We start from the raw sequence: 17293 nt of genomic DNA, 5'->3' as shown, positions 1-17293 counted from the left end.
AGCAACAAAAATGGGAAAAATGGCCTCCAGGAGCAGTGGATTCTTAGTGCAGGCACAGTGATAACTCTGGAGGCAAAAAATAACAATAAAATAAAGTAGAACTTAAAAACAAGTAAAGCACACAACGAATACCACCCCAGCATGCTTCACTTTAGACTGTGTCCAGAGACAGCAGGAGTGGAATGTCAACCCTTCAGCCTCATTACTCAGGTGAGACCTTTCCTTTCATAGTATTCTCTAATTCCATTCCAAATGGTTCACTTCCTAACAAAGTTCCAAAATCTAGATATAGACCAGGTCCCATGAGATAGAACATATGTTCACATGTATCCATAAATAAGGGCAAAATATATACCTGAAAGCAAAAGTACACAATAGTCTGCAGTGAGTCAGTATAAAGTTCATAATGAAATAGTGTCTACTTAGACTTAGATACCCTCCTCACCTACTTCCTATTACATTTCCCTCACTCAATCCAAGACTAACCTTATCAAAGCAAGGACTGCAAAAGCTGAATAAGAGACTGGCATACTTTAACAATGATTCTTTAGTCACTATCAGGCCACCCCAACAGCTGGCGCCCTAGTCAAGGAGTCCTGAGATTCCCACACAGACATGATGGGCCTAGACCTCGAATAAATCCCTCTCTCCAATGTTATCAGTCATCTCTATCAGGAACAATACAATAGACCCCTTTGTGGGTCCCCATAGGACCTTGCCCTCAACTTGGATCAACAATGGTAGAGAATGTTCCATCCTCCGAAGGGAGGCTGGACAATATACTCTATGCTACAGCTGAGGAAGATGGGTTCTGATATTGGGGCAGCTTGGAATGTTCCTACTCATGACCACAGAATGTGAGCTCAGATCTACAGGGATGCAGAGGTCACATAGGCTCTTAAGCTGAATATGGACCCCAGATCACATCAAATCGATGGAGTTTACAGTCAACAATATTTATACACCTTTCCCATATTTGGGAGCTACTCTCTTCCCTGATCCAGCATTCTAATCCTTTTTACCAACCATGACATCATCTCCCCAGACAATAACTCGGATCCACCTGCATATCATATTTCAGGCTCAGGAGAAAAAAAAAACTAGTATAGTCACAGTCCCTTTGTAATTTAAGTAAAATATGCCTACTAGCTATCTACAAAATGGAGCCCCCCCCCCCCAACTCTTCATCTGCACTATTCCAGTCTTTAGGTTCATGACTAGTCAACAACTTGTTTGGCTTTATATGTTAACTCTCTTTTCAGCCACCAGGTTCCAGATGCCAGCATGATGCCAACCAGACTTCCCTGGACAGACAACATCACCAATGTGTCCTGGAACCCCGCTTCCCCAAAGCCCCGCCTCACTAGGGAAAGAGAGAGACTGTGTGGGAGTATGGATCGACCTGTCAATGCTCATGTTTAGCGGGGAAACAATTACAGAAGCCAGACCTTCCACCTTCTGCATCCACAATGACCTTGGGCCCATACTCCCAGAGGGATAAAGAATAGGAAAGCGTTCAGGGAGGGGAAGGGATACAGAGTTCTGATGGTGAAATTGTGTGGAGTTGTACCCCTCTTCTCCTATGGTTCTGTCAGTGTTTCCTTTTTATAAATAAAAAATAGTAAAGCAATATCTACTAGGACCCCTGCAACTTCTCAACATCTTAAAGGGAAAAAAATGACTTTTAAAGAAATAGTGGATTCTAGCTAATGATAAAAAAACAAGTAACGGGGTAGCGCACCGGGTTAACGCACATAGTGTGGAGTGCAAGGACAGGTGCAAGGATCTCAGTTTGAGCCCCCGGCTCCCCACCTGTAGGGGTTCACTCCACAAGCAGTAAAGCAGGTCTGCAGGTGTCTTTCTCCGTCCCTCTATGTCTTCCCCTTCTCTCTCAATTTCTCTCTGTCCTATGTAACAACAATGGAAAAATATGAGCTCCAGGAGCAGTGGATTCATAGCACAGGCACTGAGCCCCGGCAATAACCCTGGATAAAATGTTAAACAAAAAAAAGCCTATTTTCAACTAAGTAAAGATGTGTGACACATACTATCCCTGAGCTATCAAAGCTATAAACCTGATTAAAACATATCTCCTCCCTGTCTGTCAAATATTTTCCAGCCTAAACAGTCTATATATTAAAAATGCTAGCTGAAGAAAAGGGTAGAAGGTGATCTCATTATAGTTTCACCATCTAGGTAATGTGAATGAATAAATGAGTAGAAACCCAAGCCCTTTTCAGAGGCTGAATAGCTACTGGTGACTGAGGGCCAAAACACTGCCTTAGGACAGCTATCGAGAAGCAAGCCAGAGGGCCAGAGAAATAGCTCACATGGAAAGTGTATTGCTTTGCTGGAGGCATGACTCAGGTTCAAGCCCAGCCCCCACTACACTGAAGGAAGCCTTAGTGTTGAGGTTTTCCTCTCTCTCTCTCTCTCCTATCTGTAGCTCATGAGGTACCAGTCATTTCATCCTCATCATGCCCCTATTAGCAAGCATGAATATCTAGACTTAAACCCAGTGGAAACTTTGCGGACTCTGATTTCTGTTCAAGAGGGACTTTTTATATATATATATTTCTTTATTCCCTTTTGTTGCCCTGGTTGTTTTATTGTTGTAGTTATTATTGGTGTCGTCGTTGTTGGATAGGACAGAGAGAAATGGAGAGAGGAGGGGAAAACAGAGATGGGGAGAGAAAGACAGACACCTGCAGACCTGCTTCACCGCCCGTGAAGCGACTCCCCTGCAGGTGGGGAGCCGGGGGCTCGAACCAGGATCCTTACACGTGTCCTTGCGCTTTGCGCCACCAGCGCTTAACCCACTGCGCTACCAGTGGACTCCCTAAGAGGGACTTTTAATAACTCAGCCCCACTGTCAGGTGCTAAGGGGTCTTTGATGCCACTCAATAGGATGAGAAGGCCCGGTCACAGGTGCCCATCCGCCCCCATGTGTCAGAGCTGCTCTACTTGCAGCAGAGTTCACCTTAAGCACTTGTACCCACCCCATCTCCATCAAAAGCAGCTCCAAAGTCATGCTCTCCCGTCTTCATAGTCTCTACCAGGTCAGCAGCATAGGTGAGGTTGGGGTCAGGGTGGTGGCCTCCGAAGTCCTCTAGGGGGACACAGTTAACTGCTGAGTTTGCAGGAGCACCAAGTTCTTCACAGAGGATCTTCTTTACATACGGTCCCACAACTGTGGAGCACAAATTAAGGTGTCAGGAAAAAAGAACCAGTAATGCGTGCAAGGGTCAGTACAGGAGGTGTGGAGAACGTCAAGAACAATAAGAAAGTGCATTCAGAGGCCAGTGAAGAGGCAAATCAGACTGAAGTAGATAGTTGCGCAGAAAAATAACAACAAGGTGGCCAGTGGTAGCTCACTTGGTATAATGTGCATCATCAGGCACAAGGACCTAAGTTCAAGTCCCCATTCCCCACCTGCAGGGTGGAAACTTTACAAATGAGAGAACAGTGCTGCAAGTCTCTCTCTCTCTCTCTCTCTCTCTCTCCCTCTCTCTCTCTCTCTCCCTCTCTCTCCTTCTATAAAAAGAAGGGGGGAATTGGCTGCCAGAAACAGCAGCATTACACATACATGGAGCCTAGTGATAATCAAGTTGAAAGGAAGGGATGAAGGAAGGAAGAGGAAGGAGGAAAGAAAGAAAGAGAGAAAGAAAGAAAGGAAGGAAGGAAGGAAGGAAGGAAGGAAGGAAGAGAGGTAGGAAAGAAGGACGGAAGGAGGAGCTAAAGAAAGAAAAAGAATGAGACAGAACAGCAATACAGCTCAGCTGGGAGCATGTCCGTTTTGATATGCCTGTGCCCCAGGTTCAAACCTGGCCCCTACAGCACGGGACGAAGTTTTGGTGCTATGGAGTTTTTCCAGCCCACCCTCTGTTTCTATCTGAAACAGCTGACCTGGAGCAGTGAAGCCCCTGAGTGGGGGGGGGGGGGGGATGGGGAATTATTATGAGAGAGTAAGACAAAAAGGTGAGTGCAGTTTCATGGAGGACAGAGTGGCAGAGGGAGTTTACCATTATGAAGGCTCTACCACACATTTGTGCCAGATGTTTCTCAGTTTCTCTCTTACTCAATCCTTTCAAAAAAGGTTCGAACTGCCAACGCCCATGTCCAGTGGAGAAGCAATTACAGAAGCCAGACCTTCTACCTTCTGCACCTCATAATGATCCTGGGTCCATACTCCCAAAGGGATAGAGAATAGGGAAGCTTCCAATGGAGGGGATGGGATGCAGAGTTCTGGTGGTGGGAACTGTGTGGAGTTGTACCCCTCTTTTCCTACAATCTTGTATTTTAAAAAATAATAATAATAATAGAACAAAGCACAAGAACCGACATAAAGATCCCGGTTTGAGTCCCCGGCTTCCCACCTACAGGAGAGTCGTTTCACAGGCGGTGAAGCAGGTCTGCAGGTGTCTATCTTTCTCTCCCCCTCTCTGTCTTCCCCTCCTCTCTCCATTTCTCTCTGTCCTATCCAACAACGACGACATCAATAACAACAACAATAATAACTACAACAATTAAAAAAAACCAAGGACAACAAAAGGGAAAATAAATAAATATAATTTTTTTTAAATTTAGGAAATAAATAAATAAAAGCCTATGAGGTGATACAGCCCAGTGGTTAAGAAGCTTGACTATGGAACCAGAGCATCTGGCTTCAGATCTGGCTGTCTAACTTGGGAAAGTGAGGGTAATCACAACAGCTACCTAACTGGCTGATGTGAGGATTAAATGACTAAAGAGACGTAAAGGAAGTACTGACAACAGCATCATTACAGGTATGAAGCCCCGGCATATATGTTAGAAATGTTTGTGTTGGGAGTCGGGCAGTAGCGCAGCAGGTTAAGCACACGTGGCACAAAGCACAAGGACTGGCGTAAGTTCGAGCCTCTGGCTCCCCACCTGCAGGGAAGTAGCTTCACAGGCAGTGAAGCAGGTCTGCAGGTGTCTATCTTTCTCTCCCCTTCTCTGTCCTATCCAATGACAGCAACAACAATAATAATAATAACCACAACAATGATAAAACAACAAGGGCAACAAAAGGGGAAAAAATGGTCTCCAGGAGCAGTGGATTTGTGGTGCAGGCACCAAATCCCAGCAATAACCCTGGAGGGGAAAAAAAAAAAAAGAAGAAAAGAAATGTTTGTGTTTTGATTATCACCACTAATAAGGAAACTGAGATCCTAAGATGAACCTCCAATATGCCCCACTTACATAGCTAGGAGGAGTGGACACAGAAATTCAGACCTCTGACTTATTATATCAAGGTATCTGACAAAATTACTTAACACAGTACAGAAAACAGTGCCACAACGTTGAACAGCAGGAAAAACTGGTCATAAACTTTCCAGTGACATTTAATATAACTTACTTACCTTTTTCTTTGGTTCCCTTTTGTTGCCCTTATGTTTTATTGTTGTAGTTATTATTGTTGCTGTTATTGATGTCATCATTGTTGGATAGGACAGAGAGAAATGGAGAGAGGAGGGGAAGACATAGAGGGGGAGAGAAAGACAGACACCTGCAGACCTGCTTCACCGCCTGTGAATCAACTCCCCTGAAGGTGGGGAGATGGGGGCTCAAACTGGGTTCCTTTTGCTGGTCCTTGCACTTCAGGCCACCTGCGCTTAAACCGCTGTGCTACCGCCCGACTCCCATAACTTACTTATCTTGAAGAAGATAGGCAAAGGCTCTAGAAACAATAATTACATGGAAGAGATGGATATAGCCAAACTGCTCCATAAGGATATGGCTGTGCTGCTTTGGATTTGCCTCAGTTAAAAAGCTCTTTCATTGAAATAGAATTTCTGCTGAGCTGAATATGGGTCCCGGATCAAACTGGTGGGGTTTACAGTTAACAATATTTATATACTTTCCCCATATCTGGGAGCTACTCTCTTCCCTGATCCAGATTTCTAGTCCTTTTTCCAACTATGACACCATCTCCCCAGACAATAACTTAGGTCACCTGCATGTTAGATGTCAAGCTCAGGCAAAAGCTAGTACAGTCATGGGCCCCTTGGAATAGACCTAAAACAGAACTACTAGCTTTTTCCAAAACAGAGACCCCAAATCTTCATCTGCAATATTCTTGCCTTTAGGTTCCTGATTAGTCAACAATTTGCTCTGCTCTATATCTTAACTCTTTTTCAGCCACCAGGTTCCAGATGATACCATGATGCCAACTGGACTTCCTTGGGCAGATGACCCACCAATGTGTCCTGGAGCCCCACCTCCCCAGATCCCTGCCCCACTAGGGAAAGAGAGAGACAGGCTGCGAGTATGGATCGACCTATCAATGTCCATGTTCAGTGGAGAAGCAATTACAGAAGTCAGACCTTCCACCTTCCGCACCCCATAATGACCCTGGGTCCATACTCCCAGAGGGATAAAGAATAGGAAAGTGTATCAGGGGAGGGGAGGGGATATGGAGTTTTGGTGGTGGGAATTGTGTGGAGTTGTACCCCTCTTATCCTATGGTTTTGTCAGTGTTTCCTTTTTACAAATAAATTTTTTAAAAAAAGCTTTGAGCTGGGGGTCAGGTGGTGGTGCGGCTGGTGAAGAACACATGTAACCGGCTTGTGTTTGAGTCCCGGCTCCCCACCTGCAGGGGGAGGTTTCACAGGCGGTGAAGCAGGTCTGCAGGTATCTGTCTTTTTCTCTCCCTCTCTATGTCCCCCTCCCCCTTCAATTTCTCATCACTCTATCATCTAAAACAGAAACAAAACAGGGGGGAAATGGCCGCTAGGAGCAATAGATTCATCATGCTGGCACCGGTCCCCAGCTAATCCTGGCTGCAATAAATAATAATAATAGAAGGAACAATACATTTAAAAAAACCTTTAGGGAGTCAGGCAGTAGCGCAGCGGGTTAAGTGCACGTGGTGCAAAGCACAAGGACCAGCGTGAGGATCCTGGTTCAAGTCCCTGGCTCCCCACCTGCAGGGGAGTCGCTTCACAAGTGGTGAAGCAGGTTTGCAGGTGTCTGTCTTTCTCTCCCCCTCTCTGTCTTCCTCTCCTCTCTCCATTTCTCTCTGTCCTATCCAACAACGACAACATCAATAATAACTACAACAATAAAAAAAATAAGGGTAACAAAAGGGAATAAATAAAAATAAAAAAATATATATACATAAAACTTTGAACTTTGGTGATGGGGAAGGGGGCTGTTCTGACAACTAGTCATCTTGAGATTGTCTGAATCAATGCCCCAGAAATAAGTTCCTTGTCTGTTCACATTGCTACCTACCAGTGGTGAATAACTTGCCTCTTTCTGGGGCCTCTCTCTGCTCTCTGCAAGGAGGGCGGGTGTGTGTGTGTGTGTGTGTGTGTGTGTGTGTGTGTGTGTGTGTATGTGTGTGTGTGTATGGAGGGCGGGTGTGTGTGTGTGTGTGTGTGGAGGGCGGGTGTGTGTGTGTGTGTGTATGGAGGGCAGGTGTGTGTGTGTGTATGAAGGGCGGGTGTATGTGTGTGTGTGTGTATGGAGGGCGGGTGTGTGTGTGTGTGTGTGTGGAGGGCGGGTGTGTGTGTGTGTGTGTATGGAGGGCAGGTGTGTGTGTGTGTATGAAGGGCGGGTGTATGTGTGTGTGTGTGTATGGAGGGCGGGTGTGTGTGTGTGTGTGTGTGTGTGTGTATGGAGGGCGGGTGTGTGTGTGTGTGTATGGAGGGCGGGTGTGTGTGTGTGTATGGAGGGCGGGTGTGTGTGTGTGTGTGTATGTATGGAGGGCGGGTGTGTGTGTGTGTGTGTGTGTGTGTATGTGTGTGTGTGTGTTTCACCTGGGCCATGAAGCAACAGCCTGCATGTGGTTAGCTGTTGACCCACCTCATTTCCACAAGAGCCGGAAGCCCTTTGAAGGAAGTCATCAGCCGAGTTCCTGCCTACTCCTCAGGCGTCCAGGTAGAAACTGCTCTACAAGTGTCTGCTGAACAGTTTGAAATGACAGAATAGCTTTTCCTTTGTCTGATTAAGGGAGGAAGTCCATTCTGTGAGACAAGTTAGGATCCCAGAGGGAGAAGCTCCAAGGATGGAAGAGTATAGCCTACAGGGCTTTGTTTTTTTGTTTTTGGTTTCTAATCATGGATTTGCAGTAGAAAGGGAGGCTCTGAGTTGAGTAGCACGGTAGGTGCCCCAACCAGGCAGACAACTGGATTCTAAAACCAGAGGAAATCCTGGCCCCACAAAAATTCTTAAAATTCTAATGTGAAGCCAAACAAGTTTTCAGGCATTCCCGTAAATCTACAAGAGAGAAAAATCTCTTAGTTCCGGTTGTCAATGCCACTGTCATCTCAGCCAGCCTCGTCACAAGCCCCACATAGGAAGAAGAGGGAGAAATACACATCCTGTGGCTTCTGACTGTAAGCCCCATGGTGCTCTCCTCCGCTTCCCAAAAGAGGCACAGGTGGCAAGGGGGGAAAGGTTCAGGAGTGTGTTTACTACATCTAGGAAGTGTGGGCACCTCAGCAGCTGGGGTGTTTAGGAAGCATGTAAGGTATCTTCCGAGTAGGAGAAGGACTCTGCAAAACATTTGCATGTTACTCCAAACTGGGTGCTTAATATGGAAACACTGACCTTCACACCACCTGACCCTGGGGAGTGTCTCTGCTATTTTTTGCTGCACACAAATTAGATTTTTATCTGTGTGAACACTGCTCTGGAACGGCTGCAAAACGACTGTGTAAAGATGGTCAGAGAGAGCCCTGAGAGGAGGCACGAGAAACATCGGAATGCATACATACAACAGAGCCCAGCTTCCCATGGCTGAGGAAAAGGACACTGAGGAAAAAAGACTCCATACCTCCATGCATGGCATCGATACGGATCTTCAGTCGATTTGGACCAGAAAGCAGTTCTTTCAGAGCACTGAAATCAAAGATGTTCCTCAGCATTGTAGCATAAGCTTCCACCGAATCCACTATTTCCACTGTGAGAACAGGCAACATGAAAAGATGGAGGAAAGAGGTTCATAAGTAAATGTTATCCCCTGAAGTAATTATATTGTTATAAATCTGAACACTTTTTTTATTTCTTTCTTTCTTTCTTTCTTTCTTTCTTTCTTTCTTTCTTTCTGAGAGAAATTGAGAGGGGAGGGGGAGGTAAAGAGGGAGAGAGACACCTGCAGCCCTGTTTCACTACTCATGAAGCCTTCCCCCTGCCGGCGGGGACCAGGGACTTGAACCTGGGTCCATGTGCACTGTAATGTGAGTGCTTAACCAAGTGTGCCACCGCCTGCCCCCAACACCCCCTGTATTTCTAAAGGACAACTAGGGAGCAGCTCTAATATGTTGAAGCTTTTATATGATATTTTGCTCAAAAGTAACAATTCCCTTAATAGATAAATGTTTATTTGCCCACTTTTATAGAAGAGGAAGATCAAGGCTGGAAACACTTTAGTAATTTGCCCATATCGCTAGGGTGAGACACAGCTAATGGTAATTAGGTGAAAAAAAGCCTAATGGTCACTGTCTGACACACTGATTGTCTGGACATATCTCCGAGGAGTCTATTTTGAGTCACAGATAACAGGGAATGCACCTTTCCTCCTCTTCTCTTTTCCCATATATACTGCCATCAAGAATTACAGATAAAAAGCAGAAGGGCAGGGGCTGGGCGGTAGCACAGTGGGTTTAGAGAACGTGGCACGAAGCACAAGGACTGGTATAAGGATCCTGGTTCAAGCCCCCGGCTCCCCACCTGCAGGGGAGTCACTTCACAGGCAGTGAAGCAGGTCTGCAGGTGTCTGTCTTTCTCTCCCCCTCTCTGTCTTCCCCTCCTCTCTCCATTTCTCATTGCCCTCTCCAACAATAATAACACAATAATGACAACAATAATAACAACAATGATAAAACAAGGGCAACAAAGGGGGGGGGGAAATAGCCTCCAGGAGCAGTGGATTCATAGTGCAAGCACCGAGCCCCAGTGATAACTTTGGAGGCAAAAAAAAAAAGCAGAAGGGCCAGGTGGTAATACACCTGGTTAAGTGCATGTGTCACCATGTACAGGTACCCAGGTTCAAACCCTCAGTCCCCACCTGCAGGGAGATAAGCTCCACAAGTGGTGAAGCAGTGCTGTAGTCCTCTCTTGCTCTCTCTCTCTCTCTCTCTCTATCTATCTCTTTCTCTCTCCAGCCCCTTCCCTCTTAATTTCTTTCTTTCCCTCCCACACACATCACTTCTTGCTTAAAATAAAAAAGATACAAAGCAAAAAAATATATAAATGATTTATTTTCACATCCACTGCTAAAGGAATATTATAAAGAACGTAGTATTACTGCTCTTACTGTTGTGTTTATGGTGTCTGGTCACTTTCAAAACACTAAAAACTGAAGAAACAACTGGTATTTCCTGAGTCTTTGAGGTGTAACAGAAGATTAGGATGCATTTGTCAGCTCTCAGGTAAATTCAGTTAAGAAAAAGTGCATTCTCAATTACAGAAACCAGACCTCCCACCTTCTGCACCCCATAAAGGGATAAAGAATAGGGAACCTTCCAATGGAGGGGGTGGGATACACAGTCTTATCAGTCATTATGCAACATATTTCAATCTAGCCCCCCAAAATGGTCTCATTTGACTTTTACTAAATATTAGGTTAGGGGAAAATATCAAAGCCCCGTCTTTCGATCCATTCACAGCTGAGTTTAAATCCTAATTTACCACTTATTGACTATGTGACCTGAACCTTTTATTTCATTTCTCTTAGCCTTTGTTTCCTCCTCTGGAAAAAGTGAATGTCTTTAGTGCTTCCCTCACAGGACTACTGTAAGGACAGAAAGAGATAATGCAACGGGAAAGGTACGGCACATAAAGTTAGCTATGAATGCAGTGATGTCCTCCTCTGGTCAAGAATGTCCACTTTACAGTGATAGAAACTAAGGCCTAGAATATTTAGATTAACTTTTTTAAAAAATATTTATTTTATTTATTTATTCCCTTTTGTTGCCCTTGTTGTTTTATTGTTGTAGTTATTGTTGTTGTTGTTGTTGTTGTTGGATAGGACAGAGAGAAATGGAGAAAGGAGGGGAAGTCAGAGAGGAGGAGAGAAAGATAGACACCTGCAGACCTGCTTCACCGCCTGTGAAGCGACTCCCCTGCAGGTGGGGAGCCGGGGTTCTAACCGGGATCCTTATGCCAGTCCTTGTGCTTTGCGCCACCTGCACTTAACCCGCTGCGCTACAGCCCGACTCCCCCAGGCCTAGAATATTTAAAGGACATGAAAACACTAATTTGAATAGACATATAAACCCCCATGTCCATAGATGCCTTATTCACAATTTAAAAAATTATAAGAATAATTTAAATGCCCATCAATGAATGACTAGATAAAGAAGTTATGGGGTAGGAGCTGGGTGGTAGTGCACCTGGTTGAGCGCACATATTACAATGTGCAAGGACCTGGGTTCGAGTCCCCGGTCCCCACCTGCAGGGGGAATACTTTTTGAGTGGTGAAGCAGTTCTGCAGGTGTCTCTCTGTCTCTCTCCCTATCACCCCCTTTCCCTCTTGATTTCTTGCTGTCTCTATCTAATAAGTAAAGATTTAAAAAAAATTTGCAAAGAAGTTATGGGCTATATACTTAACTGAATACTACTCATCAATTAAAAATGATATTGTGTCTTTCAGGACAAAAAAATGTAACTGGAGTTGATTAGGTTTAGTGAAGCAAATAAGGAGGTGAAAGACAACTACTGGATGATTTCACTCGTCTATAGAAGATAGGTAATTAAATGGCATGAACTCAAAAAGAGGGGGGAAAAATGAACCAAACTATCTCTAAAGGTTTTGTGAGAACTATGGTAGAGGGTGGCACTTTGGTGGTGGGTGCAATATGGAATGCTCTCTATAATTTTCTAATCCTATAAAGATTATTTAAGAGGGAGTTGGGCAGTAGCACAGTGGGTTAAGCGCACGTGGCAGGAAGCACAAGGACGGGCATAAGGCTCCCAGTTCAAGCCCCCGGCTCCCCCACCTGCAGGGGAGTCACTTCACAGGCAGTGAAGCAGGTCTGCAGGTGTCTATCTTTCTCTCCCCCTCTCTGTCTTCCCCTCCTCTCTCCATTTCTCTCTGTCCTATCTAACAACAACAATAATAACTACAACAACAGAAATAAAAATAACAAGGGCAACAAAAGGGAAAAATAAATAAAATTTAAAAAAAAAAGGTAAAAAAATGATTTAAGAAATAAGGAGAAGGTTGTATTGTTATATGGAAAATTTAAAAATACTATGCATGTACAAACTTTTGTATTTACTGTTGAATATAAAACACTAATTCCCCAATAAAGAAATTAAAATTAAAAAAAAAGTAAAGAGAAACTAAGACCTAGACATTTGGAAGGGTTTACCCAACTCACAAGAATGACTATAGGCAGTCCTCAAAGATTCTTGGTCTCTAGACTCCCAGACCCAACTCCAGCCAGGTCTGCTAATTCATGCAAGAAAGACCAGTGATAACAATCTTCCCAGTGCTAAAGACCTATAGTCTTCAAGCCCTGAACAGCAATTTGCTCAAGTTGGAGTTAGTAGTGAGCAAGAAGGGGAAGAGAGCCAACATGCCTGTGAAGGGTTGGAACTTGTTTTCCAAATCAAATTGCTGCTTTCCCAGAACTCCAAGGTCTACTTGCAGATCTGGACAAATCACATACTCTTCTATTGTCTTGCTGATGTGGAAGATTTTATCAGTAATGGCTTCAGGAGCAGGACCTGGAAATCAAGCAGCAAACAGTGGGTCCCTTTGTGCCACACATGTGGAAACACAATGAACACAAAGCTTGTGGGTTCCTCAACTTTTCCCTCCCAGCATTCAGCCAACAAAATATTGAGATTTTTTCCAAAAAGAAGTTGTCCTGCTAATGGTCATTCACATATGGCTCCTCCTATTCAGTTCTAGCACAAGAAACATTTCATGTTCTTCAACAGGAAACAAGGAACGTCCTGTCTCAGGATTGGAACCCAGGCCTCTCAAGGCCTCAGTGGTTGATTTATTCAAAACAACAGCAAACTCACCTGTTGGTCTGCTTCTAATTCTGCTTCTAAGACCCCTTCTGTTTTGATCATCACGTTAGGTTTGCTTGCATTGATTAACGCTGTGGTCTATTTACATAATCAATGTTTTGTTTGAGACCCGCACTGGTTTAATCCCCACTGGTTTGCACGCTTTTTTTCCTTCTCCCCACCCCCTATCCTACATACTTCCTCTTCCTGACACTTCCGCCTCAGGAGATAGAAAGGACAGGATTTTCTAATGAAGAGAGATTAGATTGATTGCACTGCATCCCCACTCATCATAAAGATTGAACTGCGTTTCCAGCTCAGCCATGAGTCCCTGGTTGTCTGTCTCCCACCGGCAAAGCTAGACTAGTACTCACCTCCATTGGAAATGTTGAATTTGATGCCAAAATCTCCATTGGGGCCCCCTGGGTTGTGACTGGCAGTCAGGATGATCCCACCAATAGCTTTGATCTTTCTGATGATGCAGGATACAGCAGGGGTGGAGAGGATTCCATTCTGTCCAATAACCAACCGACCAATCTAGGAGAAAAAGTCCAGGACACATACTTGACCATCCATAAACCCAGTTACTACATAGCAGCACCAGAACAGTCAGATAGGGTAAGAAAGAAAAAATAATCTATTTTTTAATTCTCTTTTTTTAAAATTATTTTTAGTATTTATTTATTCCCTTTTGTTGCCCTTGTTATTTTATTGTTATAGTTGTTACTGTTGTTGTTATTGATGTTGTTGTTGTTGGATAGGACAGAGAGAAATGGAGAGAGGAGGGGAAGACAGGGGAAGAGAAAGACAGACACCTGCAGACCTGCTTCACTGCCTGTGAAGTGACTCCTCTGCAGGTGGGGAGCCAGGGTCTAGAACCGGGATCCTTATGCCAGTCCTTGTGCTTTGTGCCACCTGCGCTTAACCTGCTGCACTACAGCCCGACTCCCTAAGAAAAAAAAAAATCTATAGCTAGGAAGTGAAAGCAAGACCATAGAAGTGAATACAAGTGGGCAAAAACAAGCAAGCAAACAAAAAACAGAGATAGATAGATAGATAGATAGATAAGATAGAAAGAAAGAGGGAGTCGGGCGGTAGTGCAGCGGGTTAAGCGCAGGTGGCGCAAAGCACAAGGACCGGCGTAAGGATCCCAGTTCGAGCCCCCAGCTCCCCACCTGCAGGGGAGTCGCTTCACAGGCGGTGAAGCAGGTCTGCAGGTGTCTATCTTTCTCTCCCCCTCTCTGTCTTCCCCTCCTCTCTCTATTTCTCTCTGTCCTATCCAACAACGACAACAACAATAATAACTACAACAATAAAACAACAAGGGCAACAAAAGGGAATAAATAAATAAATGTTTTTTTAAAAAAAAAGATAAAAAGAAAGAATCAACCCATGTCTGTAACCTTGGGGACTATTGTCATCTCTGCTGGAGGAGGCCAGAGACACAGAACTCTAATGGTGGGAATGGTGTGGAATCATACCCTTGTTATCTTATAATTTTGTAAATCACTAATAAAAATAAAGAAAAAGAAATTGAAAAGTAATTTATTAAATAATGAAAACTGCTTTCTCAAGGGGCTGGGCAGTAGTGCAACAGATTAAGTGTACATGGATCAAAGCGCAAAGACTGGCCTAAGGATCCCAGTTCAAGCCCACAGCTCCCCACCTGCAAGAGGGTTGCTTCGCAAGCCGTGAAGCAGGTCTGTAGGTGTCTATCCTTTTCTCCCCTCCTCTCTTGATTTCTCTCTGTGCCATCCAATAACAACAACAACAACCACAACAAGGGCAACAAAATGGGAAAGATAGCCTCCAGAAGCAGTGGATTCATAGTGCTGGCACTGAGCCCCAGTGATAACCCTGGAGGGGGAAAAAAAAAAAAAGACAAAAAAAAAAAAGCGCTGCTTTCTCATAACTCATAACCATTGACAATTTAAGTGAAAAATGGGTAGTGGTGCTGGCCATAGAACATGGTGAATTCGTACCACTGAATTATGCCCTCCCCAAAGGCTAAAACAGACGTCAGATAATATACTTCGAAACTCACACACCAGCCAATTCAAGGGGAAAAAGAAAAACCCTTTCCTGGTTCCCACATTCTACCAACTGAGAGGTAAGTCCCGCCGTCTCACATTGGAGAGACCTTCGCCAGCCTGCCTTCCTGTCCTGCCCCCTGCCCCCCACCCCCGACTTCCTTCTACACACTCCCAAGCTGAAGACCAGATGATCGATCAGCAGCTCATAGTCAAACATGGCAGTGGAAAAACTTTTTTTTTCTTTTAATTGAAAGCAACCTCTTTTTTTAAAAAAAAAAAATTATTTATTTATTTATTTATTTCCCCTTTTTGTTGCCCTTGTTTTATTGTTGTAGTTATGATTGTTGTTATTGATGTCGTTGTTGTTGGATAGGACAGAGAGAAATGGAGAGAGGAGGGGAAGACAGAGAGGGGGAGAGAAAGACAGACACCTGCAGACCTGCTTCACCGCCTGTGAAGCGACTCCCCTGCAGGTGGGGAGCCGGGGGCTCAAACCGAGCTTGCGAGTTTGCACTTTGCACCACGCGAGCTTAATCTGCTGAGTTGCCGCCCGACTCCCAGCAACCTCTTTTCTGTGTTTCACACAGAAGAGAGAAAGGTAGGATGGAAAGAAGAAAGGAAGGAAAAAAGAGTTCCTAAAAATGGTGACTCATCTCCTTTGCCATATCTTGGACAGAACTTGAAAGAATCATATTGAGCGAGATAAACCAGAAAGAGAAGGGCAACTACTGAAGGATTCCACTCACAGGTAGAACCCAAGAAGCAAGGACAGTAAGGAAAAACACAATGTGAAAAGTAGACTGGGTGGGGTGCTTTGCAAAGGATTCTGGAAACAGAGCAAATGGGATGGGGTGGGGTGGGGTGGGGTGGGGTGGGGTGGGGAGGGGAGGGGTGGGGAGGGATGAGATGGAGGAGGGACTCTGGGCTCCTGGTGTATTATGGTAGAAAGGACATAGATTGGGGGAGAGAGTGTCTTGCAAACACCCATTACAGAGAAATGAGAGATTGTACCTATGTGTTATCAACTATAGTGTCAACCATTAACCACTCCCAATAAAATGGGGAAAGGTTGGGAGTCCGGTGGTAGCGCAGCGGGTTAAGCGCCCGCAGCGCAAAGCGCAAAGACTGGTGTAAGGATCCAGGTTGGAGGCCCGGCTCCCCACTTGCAGGGGAGTTGCTTCACAGTGGTGAAGCAGGTCTGCAAGTGTCTATCTTTCTCTCCCCCTCTGTCTTCCCCTCCTCTCTCCGTTTCTCTCTGTCCTATCCAACAACGATGACATCAATAACAACAATAATAACTACAATAAAAAATAAAAATAAATAAAATAAATAAAATGGGGAAAGGTATTTTTTAAAAACCTGCTTTATTAATTTTTATGTTCTGCTAGTTATACACATGTTAATAAGTTATATTCTCTCATTCCTAGCCTTATCTATGGTTGAAAGATCTGGGAACTAAGTAAGTTACTGGCTTTATAAAAGGTATGTGCCCTCACTGTCTGTTTTCTTTTGGACATTAAAGTTCCCTGCAAGACCAGTAAGATAGTTCATCTGTGTGCTAACCTTGCCATATGCACAGCCTGGGTTTGAGCCCAGCCTCTACCACACTAGAGGAAGCTTTGGTGCTGTGGTAGCTTTCCCTCTTTCCTTTCCCACCCCCCCTCCTCTCTCTATCTCTCTCTCTCTCTCTCCCTCCCTCCCTCCCTCCCTCCTTCCCTCTCTAAAGAAGTCAGCTCAGAGCATTGAAGCCCCAATGATGACAAAACCAAACAAATGTTCCTACAAGTGCAGGTGGCTCTATGCAAATAAAAACCAGAAACATCTAACAAACGCAGATTATATTCTGTAACCCTACTTTCACAGATAAAAGTATACCAAAGAGAAAAAAATAAGAATCCAGTTTAGCTCACTAAGCTGAAAAACCCTGCAAGTTCACGGGTAGAAGGGTTCAAGATGGATATTGACAAAAGTGAGGCGACAACACTGACTTCTCGCAAGATCTGAGACAATGGATTGCTCTTCCTCTAGATTTTCTCCCTGGAGTTCTGCCTATAATCACAAGGATGCTTAAACTGCTGGGAAATTGTGCCGATGCAGTCACATCTGCCATGTTGTCCCCTCAGGCTACTGCTAGTTCCCATGAGAGTTGGGACATTCTTGGAGTGCCTTTTCAGCCATTTTGTGCCCTTAGGGCATTGTCTATATCCCCGCGCTATTTGGAGTGCTTTGGTCACTCCTCCCCCCTCCCATTCTCAGGAGAGTTATTA

General features: G+C 44.6%; 1 protein-coding gene across 2 annotated transcripts in view; it reads right to left on the bottom strand.

The window, feature by feature from the left end:
• The window catches only part of PGM1 (phosphoglucomutase 1), an 82283-nt gene that overhangs the window by 33144 nt on the left and 31846 nt on the right, over positions 1 to 17293 (bottom strand). For both annotated transcript variants that reach the window (XM_007522534.3, XM_007522533.2), the window contains exons 2-5: positions 13368 to 13530; positions 12556 to 12702; positions 8804 to 8929; positions 3000 to 3190 (exon numbers count right to left, since the gene is read on the bottom strand). In XM_007522534.3, the coding sequence (XP_007522596.1) occupies positions 3000 to 3190; positions 8804 to 8929; positions 12556 to 12702; positions 13368 to 13530 (627 nt within the window). The remainder of the gene's footprint in view (positions 1 to 2999; positions 3191 to 8803; positions 8930 to 12555; positions 12703 to 13367; positions 13531 to 17293) is intronic.

The sequence above is a fragment of the Erinaceus europaeus genome, chromosome 13, assembly GCF_950295315.1.
Source record: "Erinaceus europaeus chromosome 13, mEriEur2.1, whole genome shotgun sequence".
In the NCBI taxonomy this organism is placed as follows: Eukaryota; Metazoa; Chordata; class Mammalia; order Eulipotyphla; family Erinaceidae; genus Erinaceus; species Erinaceus europaeus.
This window is presented reverse-complemented; position numbering and strand designations above follow the sequence as displayed.